This window comes from Chiloscyllium punctatum, chromosome 24 (genome assembly GCF_047496795.1).
Source record: "Chiloscyllium punctatum isolate Juve2018m chromosome 24, sChiPun1.3, whole genome shotgun sequence".
NCBI lineage: Eukaryota > Metazoa > Chordata > Chondrichthyes > Orectolobiformes > Hemiscylliidae > Chiloscyllium > Chiloscyllium punctatum.
The window spans coordinates 62,390,015-62,411,322 of NC_092762.1; the positions used below are offsets into that span (position 1 = coordinate 62,390,015).

Consider the following 21,308-nt stretch of genomic DNA (forward strand, 5'->3'; position numbering starts at 1 on the left):
CGAAATGCCCCCTGGTTGCTTCTAAATGCAGTGACATCCTGTTGTGAAGTTTTCACTTGCACTAAAGTCTCTATTGCAGACATTCACTCCCTCCACTGCTGCTACACAGTGGCAGTGACATTTGCCATCTACCAACCTGACTTGAAAATATATCCTGTTCCATGACTGTCACTCAGTCACCATCCTGGAACTCTCTCGCTAATTGCGCTCTGGATGTATCAACTTCCATGGACTGCAGGGATGCAAGAATTCAACTCACCATCACCTTTGCCAGAGCAATTGGGGATGGGCTGCAAGTGTATGTATTAAAGTATATTGTTTGATCTTGGTCACTCTTGTTAGCCTAGGAGCCCAGAGTGGAAACTGAACAAGAGTTCCATCCTCATATTAAAAGCAAAGTACTGCAGATGTTGCAAATTTGAAATAAAAAGAGGAAATCACTGGAGAAACACAGCAGCAACTCTTGTAGCATTAGTAGAGAGAACAGTTAAAGTTTCAAGTTCAATGTGACTCTTCAGAGTTCTTCCAAATAAGAGTCTTTGGACTCGAAACATTAATTCTGTTTCTCTCCACAGATGCTGCCAACCTGCTGTGACTCGGCAGCATTTGCTTTCTTTATTTTTGGAATTCCATTCTTCTTGGACTCTGACTTAGCATCTAATATATTTTTGGCTTTGGTTTCAGCAGTCTTACCTCACCTGTTGTTTTTGGATGAGTGCATGCAAACTATACAGTATTAGGATATGGTGATGTCATATGTCCTGAATGGTGTCATTTCTACCTCCATGTTCTTGCTGTTGTAAAAGACTTATCCTGGGTTGCTAGGCACAACAGAAAAAAACAAAGCAAACCCAACTTGAAGAAACAGTAGCTACATGGATAGGATTTGCAAAAAGCTTCACAGATTCCATTTTGATAAATTTATTTGACTTTTCACTGCATCAACTACTTCATTTCTGTCTTAGTGCTGTTTGCTGAGAGGTTGTCATTTTTCTTTACCATGTGTTCCACCCATTCCCCAATCCGTGGATTCTCATTTGGAATTCTTTTCTAATTCTGCTTTTTGGGAAGACAGTAGGAGTAAGGGATGCATGATGGGTTGGTCGAACCAAGGCATGCTGCACTTAGATATGTGTATCCCCACATCAAAAACCATCAGCAGAGGTGTTCCTACCCAGAGTTGTCGAGGAGCAGTGAAAGAGAACAGTCAGCGAGTTAATGGTGCATGCAGCACCCTAACCTCTGGCTAACCTCCAATGCAGGCTTCAAACTGTCACTGGCTGTGTAATTTGCTGCCTTTTATTCTGATCATTTGAAGCTACTAGTGGAGACACCGAAGGGTTACACCTAAAACGTTGACTTCTCCACTTTCTGATGCTGCCTGGCTTGCTGTGTTCTTCCAGTCTCCTGCTTGTGTACCTTGGAATCCAGCATCTGCAGTTTTTTTTGTCTCTAACCAGTACTAGTAGGCAATTAGTGTTTCTACCATACTTCAGATATCAGAGAGGCTTGGTGCTGGGGCAGTAGGACATCCATCCATATTATCCTGAGAACACATCACCATCATCACTGCACGTTTTTTGCAATATCTCTAGCACAGGCATCTGGCTCTGTGTAACGTCTGATCTGCAGGAAAGCAGACCTTACAGTACCAATGTGATCAGTGAAGCTTTTCTACTGTTTTTCTGGGACCTGTTACCACTGCTAAAGATACAAGAGACACTCCTTGCTAATCTGTCGCCTCATTGTGTGGCTATCATTGGCTAAACGGTGCAGTGATAATAACAGGGCAGCCACTCTCAAATTGCTATCATTGTTTTTGGAATACAATTAAAGTTGTCATCACTTTGTTTTAAAATGTAGCAATTAACATCCTGAAACTCATTCCCAAATTGATCCCACAATGATGCAGTCTTCAGCTTTGTTTTGGACATCCAGATTGGAGGAGATTTTGAAATGATCAATTTCGCGTGTATTTTTGACTTGTATGTTTCTTAAATGATCTTAAGTCCATGGCACAATTCCAGTTGGACTCCACTGTTTCTCCATGTTGAAACTATGTTAGTCAGTCCCTTAATATTGACTGTAGATCAACATTTAGCATTTGTTTTCCCAATTCAACATCATACTAAGTAATAATAATCTGATGCTTCTTGACAGTACATTTGTCTGTCCTGTCAGCGCATAAGTAACTGAAAGGTGCAGGTGCATCATCAGACTGCCAGATAAGAACACGTTCTACCCTAATTGGAAAATAATTGTCCATAAAGGTTGATGCAATATGATAAGTACTGTTAGACCTTGATTGAATTGCTCAGTCTGTTAAATCAGCCTCCTAAATCAGCCTGTTTATCATTCAGACAGCACCTTGCCTTGTTCCTTTTACTGCTGCCCAAACTGCAGTTCCTATAAATGCAAGTTTGCATTGAAGAGCATTGGTGTAACCAAGTAGCCTGTAAAAAAAAAGCTAAAGCTGCAAGTTGAACAGTATCTGACCAGAATGTTGTTTGTGGAAGCAAGTTACTTGGCTACTTCCCTTCTGCATATTCACATAAAACCTCCTGTAAATCACTGCAGTTCAAAGCACTTGGTCAATCTGCAGGCTTCTATCCAATTTGAGCATTTTTAGACAAATAATACACCTCACCTCACCCATTCCACATTCATACAAGGAGATGTGTGCATCCCCAAGATTTACATTCCTCCCTCCCTACTGAGATTTCCTCTTTAAAACACTCATTCCCTTGCATTGCCAATCAGATTATTTTTGGCACTGACATGTGACCACAAACACTTGCCAACAAACTGGTACTTTTCCCAGGTTGGTAGCTAACAGACGAGGCCTGTACCTGAAAGTCATTTATTGCAGATCTCTCTTTTATGGAGAGAAATACCAAATGGTCTTGGTGGACTATGGCTAATTACAGAAGCAAGGTGTGCAATCACCTTGCCACCCATCCGGTCCTCACAAGAACTTAAAAATAAGCTGTGATTTATTAATATTGAGTTCAGTTTATTAGCTGTCAGTAATTTTCATGACTGACTTGCGTTCTTTTCTCTTTTTAGTCTGTACGGACTAGTCAGTCCAACTCAAGCTCAAGTTCAGATTCAAGCTCAGATTCCGATTTTGCACCATCTCAAAACCACAGACAAGGTATGGAATCTTCTCAACATTGCTGTTCACACAACAGTTCACATATTTTTAGTGCTCTGGATCTGTCCTGAAATGAGCCTAAATGCGACCAGATATACAAACTGAAGGTAGACGGAGTAAATTTGTTTTGACCACTTGCCCACTGCCCGCCAATGAATTTGTTTCAGATGTTTCGTCATTGACTTGAATGTTTCTTTCTAATGTTAAGCGTTTGTTCATTGCTTCATTGTGCTATGATGTTCATGTTTCTTTCCAGTCTTTTATAATGTTTCTAGAATTTTGTGGAAGGGTGATTGAACTTCTGTCAGTATGGATGATAAACAAGGGAGTTGAGGGTAATGGGGGAATGCCAGGCAGGAATGTGGAGTTGAAACCACAACCGAGATCAACCATGTTTTTATTGAAAGGTGGAGTAGACTCAAAGGCGCAAATAGCCTATTCCTGCACCTAAGTACTAAATTCCTATGACCTAAAAGGACTTCACCCAACTGAGGACATGGCTCAATAATATTCAAAGCAGAGTGAGCATTAGGACGTGGCCAGAGTAGTCTCAAAGATGGCCAGACCCAGCCCCGTAGAGTCAAAGATATGCATAGCACAGAAACAGCTCTATGGTCAGTATTGCTTCCTTTGTATTCTGTGCCTTCTGTTGTTCCATCAGCATTACCCTCTCTGTAAATTATCCCACTTATCCACATTTTTAGCTTCCAGTCCTTCAAGCTATCATTTAAGCACGGATTGGACATTTGCTGATGACTTTTTCATTTCCTCCTCACACAAATAGAAATATTGAGAATGTACAGCACTGACAAACAATTCTTTCCATTGTTCCTCTGCACCTCTCAACATGCAAACATTTATTGTGCATGCCCTTTACTTGTTTGCTCTCTGCAAATGCACTAACTCACACATTTTTAGATTGAGTTCCATTTGCTACTTTTTGCCTACCTGATCAGCTTGCAGTTTACTTCCTGCTCTCGACCTCTATTGTCTTGGCTATCAACCAATAAACCAATTTTTATGCGACTTACAAACTCCTTAATCATGCACCTTACATTTCACTCTAAATTTACCAATAAATGTCGAGCTGTGGTACTGAGCCTTGCAGACCAATTGAAATTCCTGTTGGAAGTACAGAACTTTAACATTGCTAAAAGGAGATCTGAAAACCAACTTTTTAATCTTGCACCTATCAGGTCTGAAATGTAAGAAAACCAAGTTTAGAAAGGACACAGCAATTTATAGCATGAGAAGAGGTTGCTGGTCAGTAGAACTGTATTGGCATGGAGATAAAAATAGGAATTGTTACTGTTTTAGTTAACTTATTAAGTCCGAACAAACAAGTTGATTCTGGTTGATCGAGGCATGACCTTCAGGTTGCAGTGAGGATTGGCTGTTTCCGTAGCCTTTTTTTCAGTGAAAACTGTGTAATATGTGGATATATACCTTTTGCCTAGAAATAACAGGACCATGTAAATGAATAAATGTAATTTTTAGTCTGCATAAAAGGTATTCCTTCTGATGCCAATCCAAGGAGGGGACAATCAGGCCTGATAGATTTGTTTGAGATCCTGGCAGTGAGCTTGAATGTACGGGCAGGATGGAGATTATATGGTGCATGACCTTAGCCATGAAAACTGGATAACCATAGAGATGCTACCCTGCTGGGCACTGAAGCATGAGGAAGCATTGTACCTCTCCCCATTCTGCAGATATTCTTCTTTCAGTGCTGTCGTAAAATTGTTTAGATCTTTCCTCAGCATCGGCTATTAGACTTTTAAATGAAACTGAGAAGAATGTAGAACCAGTTTAGTGATACTAGAACACCTCTTGCTTGGATACTTGAATATAAAGCTCTTTTGAAAAGCTTTCTATTTTAGAAACTAAGATAAAAAGTGTGCATTGCTTGTGTGTCTTGATTTCAGCTTTTGTTTTTTAAGTCCATCTATTGGCAGCTGAGAAAAGTCTGTATGCGCATCTGACTAAGAAGACATTTTGATAGTGGATTACTTGTGACTGACTTTTCAAAAGGAGGGAGTAGGTAACTGTACAAGACTGATCCTATTAATGATGTCATTTCAGACTGAAATAACTCAATCTCTACTGTTGCCTATTAAGTTTAAAAAAAACCCACTAGAAGTATTGGACTTTACACTAAACCACATGGAGAGATACAGATGCCAGTTGCTCATCAATTTAATTGTTGATCCCTGTTCAACTTCTTTTTTCTCTAGGGCCCCTGCGGTCTATGGTAGAGGAAATCCAATCCGAAGGCTCTGATGATGACAGCAGCTCCGAGGAGGAAAGGCCTGTAAAAAACATCGCAGTTAGCAGAGATCACAGGTCGGTGAGCTTAACAGATGGGAATGTGACAAAGAAAGTTCAGTTGTGTTTCAACCATTGTTTGGAAGCTGTGCACTCTGGACCCAAGGTAGAAATTTTGATCACCTTTGTATACCTTGACCAAGTCTAAGCACCAATAGCCCTTTTAAAAAATAAAAAGCTTCCCGAGTTGTTTTACTGAATAACTTACAGCCCAGGATGAGATTTACTACTAAACTAGTCACAATCAATTAAGAGTCTGTACTTACTTTAGAAGAAGAATAGTGTATTTTTTCTCTTGACGATGTTCTTGTTAAGCACAAGTCAATATAAATTAATAGCACAAAAGGAGGCCATTTAGCCCATCACATCCATGTCAGTCATAGAGGTGTACAGCACAGAAACAGATCCTTCAGTCTAGCTCATCTATGCCGACCAGATATCCTAAATCAATCTGGTCCCATTTGGCCCAAATCCCTCTAAACCCTTCCTATTCATATACCCATCCAGATGCCTTTTAAATGTTAAATTGTACCAGCCTCCACCACTTCCTCTAGCAGATCATTCCATACATGCACCACCCTCTGTGTGAAAACATTGTCCCTTAGGTCCCTTTTAAATCCTTTCCCTCTCACCCTGAACCTATGCCCTCTAGTTCTGGACTCCGCCACCTAGGGAAAAGACCTTGTCTACTTACTCTATCCATGCCCCTTCTGATTTTATTACCCCTCAGCTTCTGATGCTCCAGGGAAAGCAGCCCCAGCCTATTCAGCCTCTTCCTTTTGCTCAAATCCTCCAACCCTGGCAGCATTCTTGCAAATCTTCTCTGAACCCTTTAAAGTTTCACATCTTTCCTATAGGAGGGAGACCAGAATTGTACACAATATTCCAAAAGTGGCCTACCAATGTCCTGTACAGCTGCAACATGACATCCTAACTCCTATACTCAGTGTTCTGACCAATAAAGAAAAGCATGCCACATGCCTTGTTCACTGTCCTCTCTACATGCAACTCCACTTTCAAGGAACTATGAACCTGCACTCCAAGGTCTCTGAGTTTAGCAACACACCCCAGGACCTTACCATTAAGTGTGTAAGTCCTGCTCTGATTTGCCTTTCCAAAATTCAGGAACTCACATTTATCTCCAAAGAGACGTACAGCATGGAAACAGACCCTTCAGTCCAACTCATCCATGCTGACTAGGTATCGTAATCTAGTCCCATTTGATAGTATTTGGCCCAAATCCCTCTAAGCCCTCTATCCAGATGCCTTTTAAAAGTTGTAATTGTACCAGCCTCCACCACTTTCTCTGGCTGCTCATCCCATGCACACACCACCCTCTGCGTGAAAAAGTTGTCCCTTCGGTCCCTTTTAAATCTTTCTCCTCTTACCTTAAATGTATACACTACAGTTTTCAACTCCCCCACCCTGGGGAAAAGACCTTGTCCGTGCTCCTCATGATTTTATAAACCTCTGTAAGGTCATCTCTCAACCTCCAACATTCCAGGGAAAATACCCCAATCTATTCAGCATCTCCCTATGGCTGAAACCGTCCAACCCTGGCAACATCCTTGAACATCCTTTTTCTGAACCCTTTCAAGTTTCGCAACATCCTTCCTGTAGCAGGGAGACCAGAATTGCACACAGTATTCCAAATGTGGCCTAACCAATGTGCTGTACAGCCGCAATATGACCTCCCAACTCTTATATCTAAATTGAACTCCATATGCCATTCCTCGCCCATTGGCCCATCAGGTCAAGATGTTGTGGTACTCTGAGGTGATCTTCTTCACTGCCCACTGCACCTTCAATTTTGGTGAGACCTGCAAACTTACTCAATGAAGATCATATGACACTAATTCCATTTTCTCTGCTCTTGACCTATAGCTTCAGTTATGGCAATGGCAAGTGAATATCTAGAAACTATTCAAATGCAGAAAGTTCTACACTGCCACCACCCTCTGTGTAAAAATAAAATAAATTACTTCTCAATCCCCCTTTTAGCTGACTGCCACCTCTTAATTTTTTTCCTCCGAGTTATTAACCCCTTTAGTAATAGATAAGTGCCTTCCCATCCCCCCTTTCTATGCCCATGTAATCTTATACAGCTCTATCAGGTCCCTTGTTGCCCATCGCTGCTCCAAGAAAAGCAACCCCATACTATCCAATCTTCACAGCCTAGGTGGCATCCTGGTAAATCTCCTGTGCACCCTCTCCAATGCAGTCACAACCTTCGTTTTATGTGACCTAAATTGCATTACAGTTATGGCCTAACCAGCTGTTTATACAGTATCAGCATTACTTCCTTTCTCTTATATTCTGTGCCTCAGCTAATAAAGGCAATATCCTATATGCTGCCTTAACCATCTATTCTGCCCATTTTTTTTCTAATCCTAACTTTTATGCCCCTTGACATCCAGGATTCTTCAGTCTTGTTCCCGCTGTGTTTATACAAGAACATATTTGCCCTTTGCTTCTACTATTTCCTCCTTGAACAACTTGCACTGCTTTGACACAGTTTTATTTGCTAGTCGCTGCTCCCTATTCACTTGGTTAAATCAAACCTTAGTAAAATCAGCCTTTCCTTACTTTAAAACTTTTATTCCAGGCCCATGCTTATATTTAGGATAGTTATGGAAAATGATAAGTAAGGTCACTATCTCCAAAATGCTCCCCTACTTTGTTTCGCTTGCTTCCACACACACCTCTTCGTGTTTGAACTTCTAATTCCATCTCAGCTTCTCTCTGCTCTGAACTACTGATCAGGATTCTAAACCACTGCCAGTCTAATTTAAATCCACCCGAACAACAGTAACCAACCTCTATGTAAGGACGTGCGACCTGTTTCTATCCATCTGTACAAGTTCCAGCCTCACTGGCTCGACTTCCAATAAATTTCAGGAATCTGAAGCTCTCCTCCTTTTCCATCTCTGCAACATTCAACTGCTATATCCTTCTGTTCCTATAGTCACTAGTGCATGGCACTAGCAGTAATCTGGAGATTACTACCTTTGAAGTCCTTCTTTTGAATTTCCTACCTTCTTGTTATTTATTTATTCATGGGATGTTTGCATTCAGAGGACAGTTAAGAGTCAATCACATTTAAGGCAGATTGAGTCATGTGTAGATTAGACTAAGAATGGCAGTTTTTCTTTCCTAAAGGGCACTACGTAACCCAGATAGGTTTTTACAATTGTCAGTGGTTACATTATGCTAGCTCCAGATTTTAAAATATTGAATTTATATTTCTCCATGGGATTCAAACCGATTTCCCCAGAACGTTAGTTAGGGTTAACTTGGTTAATAACGCTGCTGCTATGCCACTGCCTCCTTTAACTCCCTACAGTTTGTCTGCAAGTACCTTATTTCTCTATCTTCTTTGGCCCCAACATGACTGTGACCTCTGGCTGTTCACCCTCCTCCCTTCAGAATGTCCTACAGCTATTCTGTGATAACCTTGATCCTGGCATCTGGGAGGCAACATACCATCCTGGAGTCATTTGCGCAGCTGCAGAAGCATCTATCTACTTCCTTCACTAATAAACTCTGACCACCGTTGCCCTGCCACATTAATCCTCTCTCCCTATTCCTCCTGTCCCCTTTCCCCTCCCCTGAGTAACTGACCAACATACGCCCCTGGCCTTGGCTCTGCCTCTCCTCCACACGGAACTGTTTTCTCACCCTTTTTGAAGTCTAAGAAATAGTTTACAAGTGAGGTTCACTCAGGGGACATTCGCTCAAGGATCCATCTGGTCCCTTCCTTCTATCTGGCAGTCACCTATTCCCTCCTGCCTACAGTTCCTTAAGCTATGGGGTGACAACTTCTTGAAATGTGCTCTCCATGTATCTGTCAGTCTCACAAATGCACTATAGTGTCCTCAGCTGCCGCATAAGCTCCAAAACATAGAGTTTGTGATACTCCAGCTGCAGGCATTTCCCATAACCGTGGTTATCCAGGCTTCCAGAAACATCTAGGAATTCCCAAATCGTGTAGGACAGGTCTGAGCTCCTGTGATGCACCTTAATGTAATAGAATATGGAGCTCTGCTTTTATTTTACCTGTTCTCCTACTGGAGTATAAACAAGGAGAATCTTATTTGTATGTCAGCCAGCAACCAGAAGCACTGAACGCTTTCAAGCTAAAGCACTTAGGTTTGAAGTTTTAAAGTATTAATTACCTTTGTTAAGTTTAAGTTGTACTTAACCACAATCAATATCCATTCAGGAGACATAGAGAAAACCCACCAATGATGACTGCCTGTCCTGTAATATCACGCTTTGATTTTGTTGAAGCAGTTTCACTGTGGTCTGTCTGCTTCTGGGACATCTCTGCTCTTGCTTCCCCTTTTTAATCCCATACTAACTTCTCCTAAGTCTGCTGCTGCTGCTCTGTCTGTTTTTGTCTCGCCTCTCTTGTTCCTCTCCTCTTCTTGATTTATGTTTTAAATTTATTTTGCAGTACTTGTCCCCTCTCTTACAGTTAATTTGCCCACAATCATAATTGTATTAACAAAATATTCCAAAGGCAGGAAACCCAGCCTGTACCAATATATCAGTTGGATAATGTCGTCCTATTGTGGCAGCTGTTTGTATGCTGCATAGACATGAACTGCTTCATGACTTTAATATGACTTCCAAATTGATCACCTCTGTGATACCTAGGAGTAATGCATTTATGTATTGGGAATGGACTTGAAAATCTAGGCTTGGTATTTTCTATTATTCCAAAATAAGATTCCTGTTTCATTAAAAGAGGGAACAATAATTAGTCTTTTTTGCTGGGGGTTCATCAGTCTATCAAACATTATGATGTACTGTACTATAAATTGAGTGCTGTCAATCACTTTTATTCTTATTTGTATGAGAATGCACAAAATAAATGGCACTTTTGCAACCATTTTTATTTAGAAGATCGTATAACAACAGAACTAGCTAATATTTTTCATCTATAGGCTTTGCAGGAACTCGTGTCCTTTCTCAGCTCTCCAGGACAATCATTGTAGAAACATAAATACAGGAGCAGGCCATTCAGCTCTTCAAGCTTGCACTAACATTTAATTAGATCATTGTTGATTTATACATTAATTCTGTTTATTCACCATAGCTCTATGCTTTGGTACTCTTGCCAAACAAAAATTTCAGTTTCAGCCTTGAAATCTCCAATTATCCTAAAATCCACAGCCTGTTGAGAGAAAAAAAATCCTATATTTGCTTTAATTTGTGCAACGCAATACTTTTCATTTTCCCTCTTGAATGACCCAGTTCTAATTTAATCATTCTATGGTTCCTTGTTTTTGAGTTATTTCCAGCAAAGCAAGTAGTGTCTCTGTATCTACAATTAAATCTTTTCAAAATTTTAACCGTTGAACTTAGATTTCATTGGCATGACTGCGTAGGTCTGTTATTTAGACTGTCTTAGTTTCTGTCTAACCCACAGCTCTGTGGTTCTGTCCATTGAGGAACAGTTACTCATGATTTAGATTCCTTACAGTGTGGAAACAGGCCCTTCGGCCCAACAAGTCCACACCGACCCTCTGAAGAGTAACCCACCCAGACCCATTTCCCTCTGACTAACGAACCTAACACTATGGACAATTTAGCATGGCTAATTCACCTGGCTGCACATCTTTGGACTGTGGGAGGAAACCGGAACTTAACCTAATAGATGAACTTTCTGAATTCCAGCTGTAAGAATGATTGCGATTTCAAATCTGATTCAGAAATTCATTCTTGATGCTGATGCTAAATCCTAGAACTGACCGTTTAAACTCTAAAGATTTATTTTGTAGTCTTCACACAAAAAGGTAACTGTGTCATGGACCCTCTTGCTCCTGTAAAGATTCTGGATTAGAGTGGTGCTGGAAAAGCACAGCAGTTCAGGCAGCATCCGAGGAGCAGGAAAATCGATGTTTCGGGCAAAAGCCCTTCATCAGGGCTGTCGGTTAGACAGAAACTAAGACAGTCTAAATAACAGACAGATGCAGTCATGCCAATCAAATCTGAGTTCAACGGTTAATATACCTGTATTCCTGAGGAAGGGCGTTTGCCCGAAACGTCGATTTTCCTGCTCCTCGGATGCTGCCTGAACTGCTGTGCTTTTTCAGCACCACTCTAATCCAGAATCTGGTTTCCAGCATCTGCAGTCCTTGTTTTTATCCTGTAGTAAAGAGATGAGCCAGGCTAAATTTTGTGATATATACCGCACCCAATATTTTGAATAATTTATAAACACTGAAGAAGATTTCCTCTAGAGTAGTGCAACAGGAGCACTAAATCAATTGCAGGTTCTGTGTTTAAAGGTCTGTAGCTCACTATAAAGGAGAAAATTGTGATTGTGACAGTAAAGTGGAGTAATTGTTCTCAATGGCACTTCTCAATGGAAGTTGATGAAGAATGGTGCTTCTTTTGATGCTGATAGGGTTGGAGGTCTAGCTGTGGAAGATGCACCAAAACAATGTTATTTGGGATTCAAGGCCCCTCTGTAGTAAAAGCAAACTGCTCTAAACCACTTGATAGTAGAAGGCCATGCAGAGGCCTCAAGATTGATGGCAATATCTGTTCTTATTTTATTAGTAAGGAGCTTTCAGTATTTATTATTTATCCAGTGAGTGATCAGACTTGTACTTTAACAGCAACTGCCCTCATAGAAAAGTGGAGGAATAATATCTTTAGAGTTTAAAATGCCAGTAAGGTAGATTCAGAATCCAGTCAGTGCTCCCTGATGCACCACAGGTAGAATGCTAAAGTATTAATAATGGTTGTGAAGGATGCCTTATTTCCTGACTTAACCTGGATGTGTAGATCTGTCACTAGGCTTTTGATTTTTCTGCTTAGTTCAACAAGCCCTCTTGACTCCTTCAAGTCTAAATATTCAGCTGGATATGTAGAAAGGAGAATGCTAGAAAAATGTAATTGTATGTTGCATGACTTGAGTTGGTTAACTTCACTGGTACTACTGCATATAATTGGGGCCTGCCCAAACCTTTACTTGGTAAGTGTGCATCTGAGCTCTCTGAATTTAACTAAGTATAGAATGACATTACAAGGAGAGAGCTCCTATCCCCACCTTCGACATGGTGATTTTTATTTGACCAAATGAAAATAATGAATATTTAGAAGAGACAGAGAATGAAGAGAACAAATAGGATAAGCAGCCACCAGAGAATGTTACACTGTTGAACCTTAGCAATGTTTGCAGTGTTTTCTTTGAGCTGTGCATGTCCTTCATAATATTACATCTGAAAAACTTGGCCTCTGTCAGTGGAATGGCCCTTTCATCCTGTTTTGGAATGTTTTCTAAGGTGGTGAGCAATATTCCCTGTAAACTGTACAGCCACACAGCAATTGAGAAACCCCCACCCCACTTTTCTCCATCATCTTCCATCGTAAGATTTGTATTCTGGTTTGAATACACTGTGCACTCAACTCAGAAGTCTGTGAAGGGAGGGATTTAGTTGGCGATGAGCTCAAATTCTATTGTAATCCTTGAGCACAGTCTTCAGACTCAAGATGAAAGTGCTGTTAACTGAGGAAAACTGACACCTAAATAGACTTATATAACAAACAGGAAATATCATTTATTGCAAAGGAAGACAGAGTGAGAAGTTTCTGATCTACTGTATATACTTGTGTATAGGTCGATCTCATGTATAAGTAGACTCCTTATTTTGGCTAAAATCTGGTATTTTACATATACCTCATCTATAAGTTGACCCTAATTTTTCAGGGGTCTCTTGCTGACCATATATGCAGCCTTAAATGGCATGATTTGCACATCTTTGATTCAAGTGCAATACCTGCATCATCACATGTTACACGCACCAGTATATATTTGCACAGTGATTTTCAAATTGTTAAATTGAATGTTGATAACTATATATGCTGTATATATTTCTTTAGGTAATATTTACATACATACATGAGGGGCATGGATAGGACAAATAGACAAGGTCATTTCCCTGGGGTGGAGGAGTCCAGAACTAGAGGACAGAGGTTTAGAGTGAGAATGGAAAGACTTAAAAGAGACCAAAGGGGCAGCTTTTTTGCTCAGAGGGTGGTGCATGTATGGAATGAACTGCCAGAGGAAGTGGTGGAGGCTGGTACAATTGCAACATTTAAGAGGCATTTGGATGGGTGCATGAATAGGAAGGGTTTGGAGGGATATGGGCTGGGTGCTGGCAGCTGAATGGCTATATGAATAGGAAGGGTTTAGAGGGCCAAGTGCTGGCAAATGTGGCGAGATTGGGATATCTGGTTGGCATGGACATTTTGGACCAAAGGGTCCGTTTCCATGCTGTACATCTCTATGACTCTATATATTTGACCTGTGAATGCAAATGTCAACGACACCCTATGGCAGCCCTCGGCCTTGTCTTCCCGCAGTTGCCTCAGTTTCTTAGAAGTAGATGTCATGTACAGTTGTGCTTGAACTTATTGTAAAACTCCCCCAATTTTTTCTGAAAAAATGATGTCATGAAGAAACAGCACAGTTTAAACTAAAATTTATTGAAGGTGCAGAGAAGACCAACAATAGCATAGCAGCAAGAGAGTTCTGTTTCTAAAAAACTTGTTTGAGATTGGAGGAAAAAAGCCACACAGTTAAAGGCCATGCCAAACCAGCACTACGCAAACCGAGGAAAGCTGAACAAGTGACCACAACTAGAAGAAAAGATTGCTGACTGGGTAATTCAGTATCATCAGAACGGAAACATAATGACTCAACATCATATAAGAATATGTGCTAAAAACAAAGCAAAAAAAAATGCATTCAGTAACTTCAAAGCCAGTGACGGATGGTGCAGTGGCTTTATGAAAAGGTATGATTTAGTGCTTAGACAGAAAACCAAGATTGCCCAACGTCTACCAGCAGAACTTAATGACAAGTTAATTGCGTTCCATCACTTCGTAATCAGAAATCGGAAGAAAAATGAATACAGGCTCTCATACAATGGTAATATGGGTGAAGCTCATTGAAGTTTGATATGCCAGGGAGCAGATCTGTGGACAAGATTGGAGCAAAAACAATTTTGGTTAAGGCTACTGGCCATGAAAGAAGTCCCACTTTGGTACTTGGTTGTATGGCAGATGGAACAAAGTTAAAGCCTATGGTGATTTTTAAACAGAAACTTTGCCCAAACAGCAAATTCTGAAAGGCATTGCTGTCCTCCTCCTTGAAAAAGGGTGAATGGATGAAGGTGGCTGCAAGATTTGGATTAGGGAGGTCTGGAATATGGGACCAAGTGGACTCAGAAAAGAAAAATGCTTATTAGTTTGGGATATGTTCAGACCATACAGAGTGAAATGTGTTAGCAGTGAACTTCGAGCTAACAACACTGACATTGCAATGACTCCTGGAGAACTTACGAACATGGTGCAGCCACTGGATGTTAGCATCAATAAACTTTTTAAGGATTTAGTATGGAAGAAATGGGACACTTGGATGCAAGAAGGGGAGAAAGCTTCACAAAGGGTGGCAACATGCATGCTCCATTTCTTGCAGTTGTATGTGAGTGGATTGTTGAGCCTTGGAAGGAGATGAGAACTAAAATTATTGTGAAAGCCTTTAAAGATTGTAGAATTTCTAATGCTTGAGATTGTAAGGCGGATGTCTATTTATGATCAGATTGAAGTGATGACAAAGCAATTGATGATTCTCTTGAGAATGCAGATGAAGATGATCTATACGATGATATGCTTGACCCAGGTGACTGGAATGAGTTATTCAGTGGTGCAACTGATGAGGGCAGTGAATTTGAAGGATTCTAATGGACTTTTGCATGTACCAGTAACTTTTGTTTTAAGCAGCTATCCCATAATATTTGAGATATATGGTGAGAAGAGGGTTTTGCTGTGAATATCTGTTTTTTGATGTAAAATGTTTATCATATTATTAACAGTTTCATGTGAACATTTTTGAATAGAATACCATCAGTCCTTTTTTTTAAACTGCTCCTCTTGTTTTTATTTCATGAATTGTGTGTTATACAAATACCCCTGGTAGATGGCCTGACAACCTGCTGGTATGCCTATTACCTTTTGTATGTGTGTGTAAATCTACATGCACTTTTCAGTATTGGTAACTGCAATACGGTACAACATTGCTGTTCTACCGTAGTAGGCAGAATGGAGACAGTTATTTTATTGATAAATATTCAATAATGGCTGTAATTCTTTTTCCTTTCATTATTTATTATTTTATATAGAGATTTGGCTCTTGTTTGTCCATTTCTTGACTCATGCCAAGCATGAATTTCGTCCCCTTGAAATTAATTACTTGTGTATAAGCCAACCCCCTAATTTCAGCTTTAAAATGGTCTTCAAAACTCAACCTATACATGAGTATATACGGTAATCAAAATGAGGATGAGTATCATCTAAGGCAAAGGGATTTAACAGATGTGAAAAGTAGGTACGGGCATTTCATTTGGTCTAATGAAGGCAGCTTGTTGAGAAATTCAAAAATGGGTGATTTGCCATAGTAGTCAAGGGCAAAGTTTCAGAAGTGAAAACAATTGGCTGACCCAGTTGCCAGTGTTCCCATTTGTAGTTAAATTCTTCTTTAGAGGAATACGATTTTTAAAAAATCTTTTCTCATCTGACATATTTATTGTTAATGACATTTCTTCCTTCGGGGGTATAAAATGAGGTAATCTGGTGCAGGAGACAGTCTAGATTATAATCGAGAATTTCAGGCTTTTGTCTCCCAGTACTCCAGTACCAGCAATATGATTTTTTTCACACAAGACTGATCAGTTATATTGTGTTCCTTTTTGTTTCAGATTGAGTTTAAGTGACGACAGTGGAAGTGAAAGTAGCGAGAACTCCAATGTCAATACCCTGGACCAGCCTCAAAAACACATAGCTGCTAATAACAAGGTACTTCTCAACATGTCAGCTTTCTGTGCTGTACTATAGATATTTACGAGCATAGCTTTGGTTATTTAATTGTAGGCTTGTTGGAAAATGCACACAGGTAAATTGCTAAAGGATCTAAGAGCAAAGCCTCAGAAGTTCTCATGTTACCTAAGTGCTAGTGTTCCTGTTCTATTGTTTTAATCTTTTTAACCCTTGAATGACACATAAATAAACTTGTACATAGTATGTTTATGACATAAAAGCTGTTTCACAAATAAAATAAACAAAATAATAAATTAGAATGATATTAATAGATTAAGTGAATGGGCAATACTGTGGATAATGCATTTTAATGTGGGTAAATTATAGGTCTATTGCTTTGGAACAAACACATTTGGACACCAATAGTTTCTAAATGGTGAAAAACTTGAAACAATGGTGGGCCAGAGTGCTTTTGGAGTCCAATTACAGTTATAAGAAAGAACCATAAAGCTAATAGAATGCTGGTCTTTGACATACTTATCTAGTTTACTGTGATTCATATCAATATTTTAAAGACCATCTTTAGTTTTGAGAGAGGATTAAATTTGAACAGGTAAGATCATTAAAATGCTGTGCTTTAGATATTGCTAGAACACCTCAAGAAATGGCAGTTCATAGGTTGATCAATGTTTGTCTTTACTAATGTCAGAATAGAAAAGACAGTAAACAGCAGCTATGTTTGTACAGTGAGGAGATTGCAGAAATCATATCTGATGAGATTTGCCCAGCCTTCATCAGGATTTGAATTCTATATACTGACTTCAGGGTTAAGAACTTTGGTTTTCAACTTAAAGTTTAATTAATGTTGGTGTCTATTGGTCATCTCATTGAGCCTCCTTTGAGAAAGAGGAGTGTTCTGGCAGCCTTGGTTGGAATCCTGGAAAGCTCTGGAATTTTTCCAAAAGGTCCTTTTTATGGAGCGCCAGACACCTACATTGGGGGGTGTAAACCTGAGTTCAACAGCCAGAGAAAGAGAGTGTATGATGAGAGCTGAAAAGTAACTGGAGACCAAAGCAAAAAGGACTATCAGGAATCAATGCTATTTCTCAGGTGCAGGCTCTAAGCCAGTGAGCAGTGAAGCCTGTGCTTGAGTTTGAATTTCCCCAATCATGAGGTGCTTAAGAAGTCAGGGAAAACCCACTTATCTCGTGGCTAATGAGAGGACTGCAAGAAAGCTCACACTTCAAAGGGCAACAGCAGAATTGAGTTCCTGGAAACTGCAGCACTTTAATTTACTCCCAAGAACTGAAGGAATTCTCAGGGCCTGAAGAGTAACAAAAGATTTTCTGAAAGGAAGTCAAACTAAAATCAGGTTCATGTGGCGATTTCAGTTTTAAAATATATGTGATCACATTTATTGCTTTTATCCATGTTAAATATCAGTAACCTAAGATAGTGTTTAGATAGTAGTGTTTTCTCTTAAACATGAAATCTTGTTACTTTCTTCTTTCAGTGGATAACAGAAATTTCAACTTTATGTTCAGCAGTCTCTGACAGTATGATAACACTCATATTTTGAAGCTTAGAATACAGGAGGTAGAAGTTATCGACCACATCTGGAGTGTTGTGGATTGTTTTTTGGGCAGCGTGCCATTAGAGAAAGTGCAATATAGATTTACCAGAGTGAAACCTGGATTCCAAGGCTTAAGTTATAAAGAGAGATTATGTAACTAGGATTCTGCTTCCTGGAAGTTTAACAGATAAGGAGTGATTTCATCAAACGTTTTAAGACTTTTAAGGGCAACAGCCAGGGTAGATAGAAAGAGTATACGTCCAGTGTTTGAGAGGCTAAGACAATGGAGCATAGTCAAAAATTAGAGTTAAACAATATTCAATAAGAAATTAAATAAGCATTGATCTCATTTAATGTCAGAACAGGCTGGAGGAAGTAAATTCCGATGATACTGTTCCTGAATCGATTTATATTTTACAGTGATTGTTTAATCTATGGGAAAAAAGTATCATTTTTAATGAGTCCTGTGAACCCCGTTGATATAAACCAGTAGCATGTGCCAGTACTCTTACAAACACAGGCAGATTGCTTCAGACTGTTTCAAGCTGAGTGAGGACCAGCCACTTTGTTAGAGAAATAGAGAACCAAGCTTCCTTTCATTACTCTCTCACACTTCCAGGCAGCTAGTTAGCTGTTCTGAGTGGGCATGGATCAGGCAGGACATGTCTAAAGTTGATTTGTTTTCTAAGTATGGAATTAATGTATTTATATAACATATCAAATTTGCTGAGACTTTCAATCACATCTGCAGATTCATGCTTTTACCATTAGATGGAGCTTCCCAAGCTCTGCAGGCTGCAGATCCTTCTGCCTTTCTTTACCACTGTGTAGCTAGTTCTCATGATCTAGAATGCACTGCCTGAAAGGGTGGTGGAAGCAGATTAAACATTACCTTCCAAAGGGATTTAAAGTAGAAAGTTACAGGAAAGAACAAAGGAGTGGACCAATTAGATAGCTCTTTCAAAGAATCGTTGCAGGCCATTGTGCAAATTGACCTTGGTCTGTATTGCTAGTCTGGTGTGTGGTGATAATATCGAAATATAAAAATGATGTATGGTTTAAAGAGGAGACTGAATTACATTTTTGTACTTTGCTGTAATTCACTTCCTCCCTTAAATCCATTTTAGCTGAAGACTGGTCTTGGGTTTAACTCCCTACATACAGTATTATTGGAATCAACTAATATATGAGCAATCTTGTACACTTTATGTAAAAAATTTCAGTTTCAAAGTCTGTCATGCAGTTAGATAGGTTCCCTACTCTACACCACTGACTGTTTTGAAAAGTATAATTATCTGTGTATTTTCTTTTTATCGGGGCCAGTTAATTCTGCAGGGAACTATCCAACAGTATCTCTGTACTTCATAAGTTGTCTGCTGGGTATTGAAATTATGTGCTGGAACACTCTTTACTATGGAGAAAATCATTAATTGATTGTGTGAAAGGAGTTATAACAAAGTAACGACATCAAATGTGTTGGAACTGGAGCCAGAATCTGGAAGGCTGCATTTACATGACCTCTCACCATGCCTTATAAGTAGTTATGTTTAAATAAACCTGTTAATGTTCACTCACAAGACTGTAGCCTGTACCTTTCTGCAGTTGCAGCACCTGAAACATTGAAAGGAAATTAAGATGACTGATTGTCAGAACAAATTTTGAAGTGGCTTTTAAAGAGCCAAGCAGTCATGAAACAAGCAGCCTGTCAGATATGGAGAGGGAAGGTAATTGGAGCAGCAATGTTCAAACGGGATCCGTCTTCACTATAAGGGATACAAAAAAAATCTACTGCTACTTGTAAATCAGAGGGCTGAAGGCAAAGATGAACTTGGTGAAATTATAATCTCTGGGAAATTTATACTCAGCAAACCAGTGGAGCTGCAGGTTAATAGGTCTCTAGCTCATGATGGACTTCATCTTAGGGTCGTAAAAGAGGAGGCTATTGGGTAGTAGATGCATTGGTGTTCATTTTCCAAAATTTTTGGGAATTTGGAAGGTTTTATCAGATTGGAAGATGACAATATAAACCCTCCATCAAGATGCAAGGGAGACCAGAAACAGGAAACGTTGGACCAATTAGCTTGATGTCTGTCATTCACTAAGCAGATTATTACTGGGCACTTCAAGAATATTCTTGGGAAGAGTCAGTATGATTTTGTGAAAGGAAAATCCTGTTTAACCAATTTGTGGAATTCTTTGAAGGAGTAGCATGAATTTTAGGTAAAAGAGAATTCATTGATATCCTGTACTTGATTTTCCAGAAAGAATTTGAAAAATTTCTGCATAAAAGACTATTGCATCGAGTAGGAGATTGTGATGTAAGGGTTAACACATTATCATGTGCAGAAGATCGAGTGGCTGGTAGAAAACTAAGAGAAAGCATAATTGGTTCCTTATCAGAACAGCAGGATGTGACGAGTGGTATTCTGCAGAGAGTCTGTGCTGGGTACTTAACTTTGTATTATTTATATAAAGTACTGAGTTGAAAATAAAAGCATGAGGCTAAATTTATGGATGGCACAATAATACGTAGGAATTATGAAGATCACATAGCAAGGGTGCAGACTGATGGATTAAGAGATTGGGCAAAATCTGGCAGCTGGAGTAGAATGTGCAAAAATATGAAGTTTAGATTAGATTCCACACAGTATGGAAACAGGCCATTCGGCCCAAGAAGTCCACACCAACCTTCCAAAGAGTAACCAACCCAGACCCATTTCCCTCTGACGAATGCATCTAACACAATGGGCAGTTCTAGCATGGCCAATTCACTTGGCGTGTTCATCTTTGGACTATGGGAGGAAACCCATGCAGACATGGGGAAGATGTGCAAATGCCACACAGGCAATTGCCCAAGGCTGGAATCGAACCTGGGTCCTTGGAGCTGTGAGGCAGCAGTGCTAACCACTTAGCCACTGTGCCACCTTTGTTCACTTGAGTGTAAAAAATAAAGAAAATCATTTACGCAGAGAACGATTGACGAATTCTTAGGTGTATGTGATCTTGTGCAGATGCAGGTACAGTTGTAATTAAAAAAGCTACTGGATGTTATCCTTTATTTGGAGCGCATTTGAACATAAAAGTAAGGAGTTTGTCATAGAGTCATAGAGATGTACAGCATGGAAACAAACCCTTTGGTCCAACTCGTTCATGCTGACCAGATATCCCAACCCAATCTAGTCTCACCTGCCAGCACTCAGCCCATATCCCTCCAAACCCTTCGTATTCATATACCCATCTAAATGCCTTTTAAATGTTGCAATTGTAATAAATAGCTTTAAGTTAAGGGGTGATAGATATAGGATAGATGTCAGAGGTAGTTTCTTTACTCAGCGAGGAGTAAAGGTATGGAATGCTTTGCCTGCAATGGTAGTAGATTCGCCAACTTTAAGTGCATTTAAGTCGTCATTGGACAAACATATG

The 21,308-nt window shown here is 39.7% G+C and overlaps 1 protein-coding gene across 5 annotated transcripts in view; it reads left to right on the forward strand.

The window, feature by feature from the left end:
* mllt1a (MLLT1 super elongation complex subunit a) overlaps positions 1-21,308 on the forward strand; it is a 115,045-nt gene that overhangs the window by 81,567 nt on the left and 12,170 nt on the right. For 4 of the 5 annotated variants that reach the window (XM_072594019.1, XM_072594017.1, XM_072594018.1 and 1 more), the window contains exons 7-9: positions 3,067-3,154; positions 5,389-5,497; positions 16,255-16,351. In XM_072594019.1, coding sequence (XP_072450120.1) covers positions 3,067-3,154; positions 5,389-5,497; positions 16,255-16,351 — 294 coding nt within the window. Of the gene's footprint in view, positions 1-3,066; positions 3,155-5,388; positions 5,586-16,254; positions 16,352-21,308 lie in introns of all 5 variants that reach the window. The other variant, XR_011964019.1, reaches the window with a different exon arrangement.